This window comes from Buteo buteo, chromosome 15 (assembly GCF_964188355.1).
Source record: "Buteo buteo chromosome 15, bButBut1.hap1.1, whole genome shotgun sequence".
NCBI lineage: Eukaryota > Metazoa > Chordata > Aves > Accipitriformes > Accipitridae > Buteo > Buteo buteo.
In genome coordinates, this window is record NC_134185.1 from 5,783,337 (window position 1) to 5,797,790 (window position 14,454).

Consider the following 14,454-nt stretch of genomic DNA (forward strand, 5'->3'; position numbering starts at 1 on the left):
CTACAAGGCAGGCGCATTCCTACAAATGGAAAATGCTCAAATAAATTAGGAACAATCGGCATAGTCCGTTGGCTCTGGTGCCAAAGATCCTTGCCTGTGATGTTGCATTTTAAACAGACTGGTTGACCCTTGGCTCCAGATGCACCTTGCTACTGTACTGGCAAGTGATACCAATGGTCATCTCATTCTTGATACTATACAAATTCCTTAAGATCAACTTCACATTTTAATACTAAATTTATGGAGCTTGTTTCCAAAGGCGCCACTGGACTCTTCAGTGCATCACCTGCATCTTTGCTTGGTTCTCTTGGTAATTGCCAGCTCAAATGGAAAGTAACCAAATGTGAAGGACATAGTTGGCAAACTTTCTCCACAGTGCCATCCGCAGAAATGTTCTCATAAGAAAAGCAAAGGTGCAACAGTTTGTTTCAGACATGCGCTATTTAACTGATGAGAGTCAACTTTTTAGATTATCTCCAACTTTTTCTCTGCACACTTGGCTTACCAAAACCCAACTCATTTCACCACTGAGGCTGACAATAAGAATTCTGCATTCAATTCAATTCAATGCTATCAATTAGCCACGAATGTCTCTCATCTCACCCTGCAAATGTTAGTGTTTCACTAGATTCCAAACATCTTGCTTCAGAAACATACCTTTGTTTGAGATCTTTAAAGCAGTAATATGCCATCATCTTCAGACTTCTGTTAAATGCTATACCTTAATCTCTCAAAATCAAGAGACTGATAATTCAGTTCATCAGGTAGCTGATACTCCTCTTCCTGATTATTCAGAGTATCTGTTACCTGACTACACTGGGATCTATGCAAACATCTGAAGAAGGATCTGAGACACTATATAGTAACTGTAGAATTTCAAGATGATAACATCTGCCTATATGGAAACTTTGTGCCTCATTTTGAAGTTTGTTTTCAGCAACGGCTTTGAATTGCAAAGGCAATAGGGGAGGGTGGAAGCTGTTTTTCCTTTCTCACTGGTATACAGGAGCAGATGAAGATGGAAGATACTTGCGTAGCTTCCTGAGATACTATGCAAAAGACCCCAAATATAAGCACACACAGTTGAATCCATTCTGGCTACATCGCCTTGAAAAATTGCAATAAGGGAGAGTAATTATTTTTTCCTGCTTAGAGCAGGGTACAAACTGTTTTACAGTGATACAAATGGTCCTTTTTTTTAGGGAAAAAAATGAAATTAGCAAAATTAATTCATGCCTGTGGCTCTACAGAGGTAGGGCCTCTCTCAGCTTTGGAATCAGAAAGAACTGGGTTTTTTTTTCTGTGAAAGGAACCTAGACTATGCTGATTACTCTCAGGTTGTACAGCCTTGAAATAGCAAAAGACAAAAACTGGTTTATTTATCATCTTTCATTTTGGTAATTTCAAAGTGTACTGCTTCAGTTTTGACCTTGCTTACTTACATTTTTCCCAGGACTACTTTATTCTTCAAACCAACTTTTTAATTTTTAAGCAAACAAACCCCAAAACTTCCATTTTGAAATGCTCAAACCAGGAGATGGACAGTCCTTTCCTGAAAAAGTTCTTATCATATTGGCCCTTTCCAGAAATAGGACTCCCAACCAGTCCTACTGAAGACCCACTGGGCAGACCTGTCCGGTAACACGGCGAGCTGCCAGCCTCCTCTCAAAACCCCCCAGGCTGAGTCTTCCACCCCCTCCTTACTACAAACTCTTTGTCAGGAAAGATCAACTGAAGCAGCGGGAAAGTATGGAAAAGCCGCTCGATGCATTTGCACCATGTCGGTACGCCGAGCCTTTGTGACAGCAGGTTTTGTAGCAGCGCTCAACCCGCCCTAGTCTTGTCGTGAACAAAAAGCCATTAATATCCTGCAGAGTTCCTGGACACTAACAAAAAAACATTGCATTTTCCAGCTCTGTTAGTTCACAATGATGAGTGTATATAAAAGAGGCTAAAAAGAAGATGAGGATACCTTGTTTCCATATATTGCGATATCTCTGATCATTTTTCATAGCTAGAGGCACTAAATTCAGTAATACTCGCCACAATGGAAATGATGGAATTATTTTACTATTTATGGAATATAAAATTAGATTTGAGAAGCAGAAATAAATATGCAATAGGAAATAACTGCAATGGCAGGAAGATGAACTTGCTGACCTAAGAGGTCTTTTCTCTCTTTAACTCTAGTGATTGCATAGATATGTTTCCATTTGTTGTTATTAAGAAATAATAATAATAAATGTAGCTAAACGTAATGAAACTTGAGAATTCTTAAGCTGATAAGCTGTATGGTTGAATAGTCATACATATTTAATAGCCAAAGAAGGAAAATATAATTTACCATTTCTGTTCACTCTTTGAAATGTTTCTGCTACACCTATAAAATCTATTTTTAGCAGCCATTACGAGTTTGTTCAACGGCGGTGTTTCAGAATCCTCTATTTCTTTTAAATCCCAACACGTTGTATATTTTCTGCCCAGATGGTCTTCAGCGTCTAGGCAAGGCTCTTAGATGTGCCTCTGGCTACGACAACGCTGTGCTTGGGAGAAAACAATGTCTCTGGCTCCTAGGGGATGGGTTATCCAGGTGAAGACCCGAGAGAGGAGGCAGTTTTGACCCACTCACCCCACCTGTAGTGGAACTCCCTCTCTACCGCCTTTGTCTGTTGGCCTCTCTATCCTGGATCCTGATCTCTGCTGCACGTTGCAGTTTACTAGGAAGAAGGGTTAATTGGCAAGGTAAGGGTAGAGAGGCAGAGGAACCAGCACAACTAGATCTGTGGGCATCTGCTTTCCTGGTGTAGTAAGCGAGCAACCAACCTGTGGTCACCTCATCTAGCTACGGATAAAACACCCTACCTGTCCTCATCTTCAAGGCAGTAACCACCTACAAGTTTACCTGCATCCCGATAGAATGAAGCCCCATTTCTTCCTGAGATAGTGACAAGACTGACAAGATACAGGTTTAAAAAAATAACAGGAGTACGACAGGGCTGCACAGAGGATTAGAGATGTTCTGACTCGGTGCCGGTCTCAGTAAAGTGCGCTAATGACAAGCAGAATAGCTTTTAATGCTGGAAGGGGCAACACGAATGGAAATTAAAATGCAACAAATGCCAGGAAAGATATGCAACCTGCCCCTGTAATTCTAGATCAGTGCTGATCCTGCATTTGACAAGAGTTAAATGAAATGGATGCTGCTTTTGGCTGCTAGGGGTCAGTTAGACAAAAGTCGGTATTGGACCTGTGACTTTCTACAAATTACCAGGGCATGTAAAGATTAGTGGCACCTGTGGTTTAGATGTTAACTACAGAAAAAGCACTTTGATATGTTGGTCTAATTCAACACAAAAGTCTTTTTTGCTGCTCTCCTCTGGATGCATCATTGAAATAGGCTGCTTTTTATGGCTAATTCTCACCCGAAAATTGTCGTGCTTGTGACTTGGGTAGGTTTACAACCATGTATCGTCTATCACGTTAAATATCAGTTATAAAATAGCGCCTTGCTACACGGCATACAGCGATTTAAAAATACAAATGATGTTTTCAAAAGCCACGGGGACTACACGGTTTTGTTCTTTGGGGTTAATTCTTACTTTCCATTACTGCTGTTTGGTCAGTACTAGCAGCTCAGCATTGCCAGTGGCGACAGTTTCGTTTATGCTGAGTCTTGTTTGCCCCCCTGTGGCATAAATAGAAAAGACAGACCGAGCTGTAGTTGTTTTCTGTGTTCCTCCTGTTAGTGTTAAGGGCTGGTGCTTGAAATGCTTGGGGCGTGAATAATTTTGCGCTCATTTTCCCTTTTTGGTACAGGTAAGTTACCCACCCGAACCGAACCCTTTGTTTTTATCCCACAGGAACACACCAGAACGGGAACTTTTTATTCTAGAAGCACGAATGAAGGAAGCTCAAAGGCTTTTTTTTGTTCACAATTTTTTAATATGCTCTATATAGTTGTAATAATCTTCCAGGATGGGTGTTCAAGCCTATCAAGTTCAATTACATAGTTATTTCAAGATATAGAAAGCCAATTGAGTTTTTAAAATTGACAGTAAATAACTATGGAGAATCAATCAGATTTAATAACTGCAAAGCAGTTGCTAGGCTCCATGACTGAAAGAATTCAGGTTTTCTGTTTATTAATTAACTTGCAGGCTTTTAAAATGCCAGTCTTTTATAACCCTTCAGTTTTTTGCACAGTTTATGTAAAATGTTACATATTCGAAGCAAAAAGAAGTAAGCAATATAACCCTGCTGAAGTTAATTAAGATGGCATCACATGAGCTAATACCTAAACCAGAAATAGTACAGTTACACCTCACTGGTACCGCTGTGATGCTTTTGATCCTGTGTTTGACTTCTGAACATTATGAACAAACTGCCTTGATAAGCAAAAAAACCCTGTGATTAAGCTGCAAAGCAGTAATGAAGGCTTTTGTGCACACTGATTAAGCAGCTCCTATGGCTGTTAGTAAAAATTAGTCTTCTGTCTCTTCTCTTGTAAAATCACCCAGTTGTGGTAAACTCAGTTGTCTTCAATTATGCTATTAATCCTCTGGCTCTGCTTTTCTAACAGAGTTTCATATTTTTACTTCATCAAGAGCGTGAAGTAAAAAATTGTGGCCACCAAAACAGAGAGTACAATAACAAAAGAATGATACTTTCCTGTATGTCAGCTACCTCATTTATTCTTTGTAACCTGAATAAAGAACTAGATTCCAGGAGATTGTCTGTGCTGTCAGACTATTGTGAACAGAACATCTTGGCATCATTTGACAGCTAAAAGAAAAAAAATTTTGCATCCCAGCTTCAGAGGCCTTCAGATTACAAAAGACACCAAAAGCCATTAGTCTGTAGAACTGGCTGACAATGGAAAAGAGGAAAGTGCATCATCTGACATGTTTAAAACTGCATGGAGATCGGTCCTGAACTGTCAAGGTGATGGACTACTCCTAAGAGGCCTTTTCCATTTTTAATTTCTATCATCAGAATCATAGTTCAAGCTCTCCACCCGTGACAAGCAATCTCATTTTTCGCTGGAAGTTACCAGAATGGGAAATATCAACAACCTAAGCCCTGTGAGAAAAGGCTGATATTATTTGGAAGAACATTTGTATGTATGATACAGAAATCAGTAGAGGATCACTATATGCTATTAATCTGACTCTACACACCTATTATCATAATGTCTGTCCTAACTATACAAAGTATGGTTTTCCTAAATTCCGCTAAAACACTACTCATCTATTTTTATTGCAGAGTGAGAGCCATGTTTTGGGTTTTATTATAATTCATTGTCTTACAGCTGCTAAATACATATCATAGTAAACACAGAGGAAATATATTAGCACGAAATATTGGCATTTGGAATAGGATACCAATTTACTGTCTCTGCTTTTTAAATTGCAATAGATAGGAAATATCAGCAGTTTGGCCCAAATGGGGATTCATAAGCTCTGTAACACAGACTGGAACAGCCAACACACCTGATCCCTCAGCTTCTCTCCCAGTTCTTGCACAGTTCTCTCTTCTGCGGTTCTCATGTAAACCAAGGAGAACTGCAGGTTTTGCCAGCTGACCTGGAAAATCGGCTCACTGTCATTTACTTTCCAAATTTGTCATTTCTATTATTTAAAATCTGCAATTTAATACCAAGCTTTTCACTCTAAGAAGAGCTACTCAGTGGACATCACATATTCACATAAGCATCGCAGAAACTTGTGCAAGTCTGACATAAAGAACATATGCCATTCCTCAATTTTGGCTATTTACTGTTATCTGATACTTACTATTCTGCAGTAGAATTCAAGGGAAAAAATCACCAATGCTAATTAAACAATAATTCCCCTAGATTTCAATATGGAACAAACATGAAAATTTCTCTTTAGCCTGCAAAGTTTGATCTTAAGTCAGGAAAATAATTTAAAAACAAATACTTATGCCTGTATGTTAATTAAAAATAAAAATTGATGAAAAATTAATTATGTGCATAAATTTAAATTTTTTACAAAATGGAAAGCAAAGAACTTAAAATGAGCACCAGAAAAAGAATACTATTATTTATGGTTGTGTAATCGATTTGTTAGAGAAATCTTTCCTCTAATGAAGACAGAAGTAGCTTAAGCACAAATGTAGCTTACAGGATATCCCACTCAAGTCAGTGGGACTAACCCCAGGTTTAAGTTAAGCATGTACTTCAGTACCTTTCATATCAGGCACCTAGCATAAAAAAGCCAAATAGGTGTGTACTGATAAGTTAAACTTGCTCTGCACTCTTTAAAATAGTGTTACCTGATCTCATTTAAATAACAATTCAAAGGGATAGGTACAACGCATTTGTACTTATAAAAATTGTGTAAACAGAAAAGTTCACTTGCACAAGGTGTATTGAAAATACCTTCCATTTAAAAATTAGCTGTCAGATTTTTGTCAGTGGAATACCTCGTATTGTTTCACAACTGTTTAAGATTAATCTGTGAAATGCTTTTTCCCCACAGAATTATGAAATTTCATGTTGCAAAGAGAAAGTTTAAGGAAACACTTCGTCCATATGATGTCAAAGATGTAATTGAACAGTATTCAGCGGGTCATCTAGACATGTTATGCAGGATTAAGAGTCTTCAGTCACGGTAAGGAAAGAATAATTTCTGCTCTGCATAAGCATCTTATGTTATGTCATTCACTGCATAATGAATATTGGTAACGTTTAACATTTCTGTGTTATATTTGCGTACAAATTCTCATCCGTGCTTCAGCCCAGCCTCTCTCTCTGCGAACACAGCTCAGCCAGAAATTACATTGTGGGTAAAAGCACAAAAAACATGTATCTAAAATGTTGCCAGAAAATGGAAGTCTGAACAATAGTAAAGGTAATCCTTTATCTGTAAAGCCCATTCATAAACAAGGAATTTAGTCAGGAGGTTGCCAAAAGGATGAAGTCGACATTGAGAACTGCCTTTCTCCCATGCCAGACTTTCTCTTTTCACATAAAAGAAATTGGGAACTACAGGTAATGTAGTATTTCTGTAGTTTTTATGTTCTAGATTCTCAGCAATAATAATTAAAAACAAAAAAACAAAACCAAAACCAAATCCACAACATTGCATCATGTGTATCTTTACAAGCATTGTGGCTGAGATTCCTCCTTCAAACTGGCAACTTTCCCAGGGCTCGATGCTGCTGTTAGGATGGGAGAGCTGAGGGTGGCACTGGTATGTCTGTTCCTCCACAACATCAGCCTGCTGCAGAGGCCAACTCGTCTCTTCCCCTCTCAGCAAGTCTAGCCCCAGCTCTCCCAGATGACGGCTAAGTTCTTGGCCCTGGTTAGTGCCAGCAGAAAAGAAAAGCCATCTCAAATGCTTAAAAATCATGGGGGTTTTTTTCCTTAATTAATAAAATTAAGTTTGTCTTCTTTCTCAAGTGCTTTGCTGAAGTACTGTGATTTTAATTTTTAATGTATGGGTAGAGCGAACGCTGCCATATCATCACCGTTTTCAGGAATCACAGCAGCTTTTGATTTCTCTTACAGCGTTGACCAAATTCTTGGGAAAGGTCAAATCACAGCAGATAAAAGAAGTAGAGAAAAGAATCCTGCAGAGAATGAGACAACCGATGACCTCAGTATGTTAGGGCGTGTAGTCAAAGTGGAAAAACAGGTAGAGTGATTATCTGTGTCGCTTTGTCTTGCTCTATTGCTCATGCCTTTTGTGCATTTTATTGCCAGTTTCAAAGGCTGAACAGGTAAAATATTTTTTTCTAATATCTGCTTCATTTACATGTTGAAATAAAATTGATATTAATCGTATTACCTTAACAGTCTTCCATGTACAGAAAAGTAAGTAAGGAAAAAATCACAGGTTACTAATTTTTTTCCCCTTTTATTAGCTTGCCTCTGAAAAATTTACACCTCTTTTGACAATATTTTTCAAGGGTCAATAGCGTATACCAAGCTCCTTCCATTATTCTCTTCAGCAGTCACATTTGTCCTTTGCTTGGGTTCCAAATGTTTTAAATTAGTAGTTGGCATTAATGTTAACCTTTTCCTCTCCTCCTGTAGGTACAATCCATTGAGTCAAAACTGGACTGTCTATTAGATATTTATCAACAAGTTTTGCGAAAAGGATCTGCATCCGCGCTCACTTTGGCTTCATTTCAAATGCCAGCTTTTGAGTGTGAGCAGACTTCTGATTATCAGAGTCCATCAGACAGCAAAGATTTGTCTAATTCTGCACAAGTTAGTGGATGTGTATCCAGATCAGCTAGTGCCAATCTGCCTCGTGGCCTACAGCTTATACTGACACCAAATGAATTTAGCACTCAGGCTTACTATGCTTTTAGTCCAGCTATGCATAGTCAAGCAACGCAAGTGCCAAACGACGGACCTGCAGCAGTTAATAATACAGCAAACCAAATAAACCAGGCAACTAAGCCAGCAACTCCAACAACATTACAAATACCACCTTTCTCATCAATGAAGCATATCAATAGGCCTGAGCCCGTTCATATTATTCCTGTAACCACACAGGAAAATATTTCCGATGTCACCGCTTGCCTTGTTGCATCAAAGGATAAAGGACAAGTTGCACAGCCCAGTGCGACGAAGGATCTCACATGGAGAAAAAGTCTGGATACAGAAGGGGAACCTTTGCTCTCAGTTAAACCTGTGGTGCAAATGGATTTAGGTAAATCTTTATCTGTACAAAACCTTATACAATCAACAGAAGAACTGAATGTACAGATGGCTGGCAGTGACTCCAGTGGTTCCAGAGGTAGCCAAGACGTATACTCCAAATGGAGGGAGTCAAAATTATTTATAACTGATGAAGAGTTGGAGACAGAGGCAGGAACAGAGACTACTGAAGCCATCTCGCGCCCATTAGTGGAAACAACTCTCTCTGCTGACTCTCTAAGGACTGGAATATCAAGATCATCTCAAAGCATCTGCAAGCCAGGGGACGGTACAGAAGCACTCAATCTGCTCCACGTCAAACTTAAATAACAGCTTGTGGGCTTTCTTCATTGGCTGGGTCATCCCTCTAGTCATACATATCATAGCATGAACTGTTTTGAAAGCCTTTTTAATAAGAGGAAATCACAAAAATCAGGATGAATCTGCAAAGCAGTTGAATGAGCCCATATCTCCTAGTTGCATGAAAATGCATGTTTAAGTGATGGCTAACATTCAAATTTACACCTACAGTACAGCAGCCTTTCATGTAGTACAGTAGGTTTAAATAACGAGTTGCCTACAAAGCTAATGCTGCAGGATGTATCAAAAAGCAAAAATTTGAGCATTTAGACCTAGTGCCGTTTCTACAGGGCAGAAGTAAAAATCGTAAGGTTTTAAAGCACTTTGCTTCTGAACTAATTAAATATATATATATATAATGTCCTGATTTAGATGATAGTTTATGTTTACAACAAAAAAATTATCTACAGCTGCTAGCAAGGTACCAAGGAAACCAGTAATATGGGATTAGAAATGGCCACCAGTTGCAAGATACACACATTAGCTCATCAGTAATCAGTTATTTTTAACTCTGAAAAACAGTATGTTAATATCCATCCGATTTTTGGTGATCTAGTGCTGTGGCAAAAGTACCTGACACACCACTATCATGTTGTTCTTTATAACAAGAACATTATTTTGCTACAAAGAGTTTGTATTTTAAGGAATGGGGCTGGCCTCAGAAGTGGATAACCTGGGGGACTGCACTAAAAATTCAGAGGAATCTCTCCTTCTTCCAGACACATTGAGGAGCTGTCTTGTGAATCTGAAACATTTTGGCAGTAGTAGGTGATGGAAGCAAGGAGGCGCTGCCTTTATTGTAGCAGTAATATTTCCTTCTGTGGAAATTCTTGCAATTTTCCTTGCAGTCCCAACCTGATACCGTGACAGCACTTCATAAGTCTGGGAAAGGAGGGAAAATGAGGAACTGAAATACAGAGTAAAACTAAAGAGGACAGAACAGGGAAGAGAGAAAGACAACACAATTAATGAAGAAAAAAAAAAGAATATGGATTTAGATGGGCAGGAAGGGAAATTATCCCAGAAAATAAAACAAGGAAGGTAAAGAGGCAAAAAGATAATTATTATTTTTTTTAAAAATCCAGCCTGTCAGTCACAGATATTGAGTGCTATTTCCAAAAAAAAGCCACATAGGCAATCAGAAATGGAAATAGAAGTAGGGAAGACCACCTTAACTGAAAAAAGCCCTGAAGGCAAGGGTTTTTTTGTTTGGTTGGTTTTGTTTGTTTGCTTTTTAAATAAAAAGGGAGGGGGACAGAGGGGAAAGTGGTTACACTCTTATAGCTCAACACTGTGTCCCAACTGCAGTCATTTCTTGTGAACCTTCCAAGAAAGGACCTTCAGCCTCCTTCCTCCCAATACCCGAGTTTTCAAATTCAAAGCCTCCATCAGACCGAGCATTCCTGCTTGATACATCCTCTTTTTTCCTTACCCTGACCTACACTTCACTTCTGCTGAGATGCAGGAGCAGCGTTAGAGCCTACCTGCACATCCCCAGCAAAGGCTTTGCCGCTGGGAGAGCCCTTGCGGAGCCTAAACAGGTTTTCGCTCTTCCCAGCTGAACGAGGTTTCTGTGCGTTGCCTCCCCCCCAATTTACACCCCGCCTGCACCACTGGCTTGTAGACAACCCGACTTGGGCTCAGCTTCCCTCTAGCACCAGGAACGCCGAATGTACAGGGGTGCCCGTGCCAGCTCACTCAGGGCAGTGTTTTCTCAAGGCCCAGACATACCTGCTGGGAACTTACCATGTACATCAAAAACGTCACTCCAGTCTTAACCATGGCTAAATGCTGTAGATTGTATTGTGAAGGACTTGATCTGTTTACTATGAAACCATTGTAATTTCTGCTTCCATATTTCCTTTACCGAAGTATTCCTGGATGTTACATGACAACCTTATTATGTGAAAGTACATGCAAACTGTAGAGTGTATATATTGTGTCGTTATACGGGGTCCACGGATGGTACACTGTGTTCCATGGCTTAAGCCGGAGCAAACTTCAGCTGTTAAATCCTGAAAGACACCTTGAAGCACAATTTCCTCACCACTGATTTGCCATATCATTTACCACACTCAGCCTTTCCTGCTTTTATGTGCTGTCTGATCATACTAAAGCCTGATTACAACAGTAATTTTGTGAGGATAAATAGGGGTTTTTCCACATCTCAGTTCATTTAACCATTAACTTATTTGAATGTCTGCAGTTTATCCAGACAGATCTGTAAGTTTAAAGTACTATCCAAAATTTAACAACTTACAAGTTTTTTTTAGCCTTCTCTTTCTTTTTCCTAACGGTTTATGGTGCCTTTCTTGCCTTTCATACGAAGCCTCCTGCTGCCCTAAGCATAAGCCTGCATTTGGGTTCAGTTAAGGAGCAAGAGATGGGGCACATGGCAACTGTGTGTCAGTAACGAAACTCCCTTCCCTTCCTTGACGAGATCGCAAAATCAAGGCATCGTGTATTGGACACCACTCTTCCACCTTTATCTGCATGAGTGGATGGTTGCACCCCCATTGAGCCTGGAAGGAGTCAATGGGAGAACTGAGCATTGGCCCTGCCTGTACCGATTCCGCACAGAAACGGGGCCTTGGGTTTTGCTGATGATTTATCTCACGGAAACTTGGTATTTTTGCCTTAAATGACATGCTTGAGTCCTTCTAATTTTAAGTTAATTTATTTAATACAATTTTGTGCACAAAAGAATGAGTTCTATAAATTATGTATGAAAATGTTAATGTCTTTACAAATTCCTAATAAATCCAGAAGATCGTATCTTTTCAAATTATGGTTTAAAATCCTAATTTTTTTCTTTTATGCTCACCATTATTATTTTTGTAGCTGCAAGTCTTATCATATAGGAATTTTTTAACATAATATTGATAGAAAATAGAAAGAGTAGTGAATATATGAAATTCTGGAGAGGAAGAATTGTTTGTTTGGATTTTTATAGGCTTTGCTCATATTTCCTCATGAGGAGTTTCCTGTTTCTATGCTCTCTCGTTAAAAGACAGTGTCATGACTGACAGTCATTCATTGGTTTCACAAAAGAAGGATCTGTCTGGCTTTTCAAGTCTTGTCCTGAGCTGCTTATTAAAGCCCAGCTCATGACGGCTAATAAGAATTGTTCATGAGTTGGGACAAAGGACAATTTTTTTTCTGATTTACAATCCGCTTGAGGATTGTTGAAGAGAGAATTTGAACTTAAGTAAGAGCTTCAGGAATTAAGGCCTATCCAAATAACTGTTTTCTGATCAGCATGTTTCTTGTACCTGATTGAAGAGAGAACTGAAAAGAATAGTTTTGATTATTATTATTTGTTTAAAAATTTGTATTTGCTCCTGGCTTATAGGATCTATACTTTTTATTTAAATATGAATATGGTGTTTTAGCCTAGGGTTCAAGATTGCAAAGATCATACACTTTTATTCACAGTGCCCATGGTTGTTCCATATGTTTTTGAGATAATCCTACTTAGAGTGACTGCTCTCATTATAGTATGGTGATGAGTAATTCACCGGCTCTTCTGTGATAAGTCAAATCATACTGAATTGCTGATGTATAGTAGAACATCTGATGTACAGTAGTATTTCTGGATTGGGACCTGCAATCCTTACTCAAGCAAAAATTCTATGGAATTCATTCATTCTATGGAATTCAAGAATTTTTCTTGAATCGGGAGCTCAGATTCAAATCCTTATTTTGTTGGGCATCTGTTTAAAGTGAAAATGGTAATATTCCAGTTATTTCCTGAGGAAACTAATACTTAGCTGAATTTACCCATGTCACATTGACTATATAAAAAATAACGCACAAAGTACTGATGTAAAAAAGGAAGAAGAGAAGGGACATTTTTAAAAAGCACAGAGAAAAGGAGAATAATCAGAAAAGAGGAGTAAGCAGGAAAAGAAAATATAACAGCAAAGGAACGAAAAAAAAGGGTTTAAACACCTGAGGCTAAATTCATCCTTGGATGGCTTCACTGACTTCAATGAATTCACTGCCCAACCGGGTGAAGTTCAGCCTCCATTGGGATAATCAGGCTCAGTTCCACTGACCTTAAAGGAACTGAACTCACCTATACCAGGAATGAACTTGCCTCTCTGGGCCAACTTTTATCCTGACTCATATGTCATCCAATCCTTTTGGATTCATTAGGTTTGAATGAAATACAGGTCAGAAAAGAATTTGCCCCAGATATTTCTGCTTCACATTTTTTTTCAAGTGTGTTAATCGACTTAATTCAAATGGATTACAACATCACACAAAGTGCTGTCACTGTCTAAAAAGGTTAATTGGTTTTTGAAATAAGAATTGTCCCCTGCAGCGTCAGTGGAAGCATGTAGCATTTCCCTGTTCATTCATCTGGATGCAAATGTGGCCATTCATTCAGCTGCGGCCACATATAGGACAAGTCCAGACATATCCAATATCATCTGCTATTGGAAGCATTTTTGACTTCTTTGAAAGATAAAAAAGACAGTTTCGTAACAGGCTTAGAAAGCACGAAGGCAGCTTCCACTGACACTGCAATGACATTAGCCAGTACATTACAATGTTGATTGTAACTTCTTGACAAAGTTGAATCCATATTGTTGTTAATAAAAATGATTTGAAAAGTACCATGCTTACTGGGTTTTTTTCCTTACATAAAAGATTGTACAGAGTGAGCACATATCAGGCAAGGAAAATATTTAAACTTGCTCATTGTTTTCCTTTTGAAGTTTTGTCATTTTTTATCAAGTGGACGAAAACACCACAAAGGAAGCTTACTAGAATAAAATGTGCACAAACCAGTCAGATACCTTCAGTTCCTGGTAATTGTTTACAGCAGAGTTTACTTAAACTTCAGATGTTTCAGCACCTCTATGAAAATTAGTTTGGAAGTTATTATTACCTTCCCTGTTAGATAAACAGTAATTGATTCAGAATTAGCAATCAGGGGCCTGTGCGAGGAGCAGGATTCCTCAGGGAAGGCTCATCCCCTCCTCAGTTTAACTTGAGGCCTAGGTGAAGCCCTTTCCTCTGCGCTGAGTCATGGAAGTCGCTCTAGAATGCTACCACACCAAACACACAGCCTTCTTTCCCCACTTCGCTCTTCCTGCAGTCCTGCTGAAGACAAACTTTAGTATTTGAGTGTAAAGCATTAAATACAGAGAGCCTGTTCTTCTGGTGAAGTCACTGCCCCTGTGGAGGCTTCAAAATCAGAGCAAAATATTTCCATGTACAGGCCACCCCCTGCCCCTCTGGTGAATGTAATCTTAGATACTGAAATTTAAAGATGCAGTCTCCAGAAAGGCAGATTTTCCACGTCAGCCATTTGTACCCACAGGCTACGTGAACACTGCCACGCTCTGCTTAAGAATACACACAGGAGAGGGAAAAAGGCAAGCATGTATGCACGCTCTTCTTGTGTGAAGCCG

The 14,454-nt window shown here is 39.0% G+C and overlaps 1 protein-coding gene across 2 annotated transcripts in view; it reads left to right on the forward strand.

The window, feature by feature from the left end:
* The window catches only part of KCNQ5 (potassium voltage-gated channel subfamily Q member 5), a 287,671-nt gene extending 274,018 nt beyond the window's left edge, over window positions 1-13,653 (forward strand). For both annotated transcript variants that reach the window (XM_075046449.1, XM_075046448.1), the window contains 3 exons: window positions 6,501-6,632; window positions 7,532-7,658; window positions 8,060-13,653. In XM_075046449.1, the coding sequence (XP_074902550.1) occupies window positions 6,501-6,632; window positions 7,532-7,658; window positions 8,060-9,001 (1,201 nt within the window). In that variant the 3' untranslated portion in view covers window positions 9,002-13,653. The remainder of the gene's footprint in view (window positions 1-6,500; window positions 6,633-7,531; window positions 7,659-8,059) is intronic.
* Window positions 13,654-14,454: the final 801 nt, after the last annotated feature.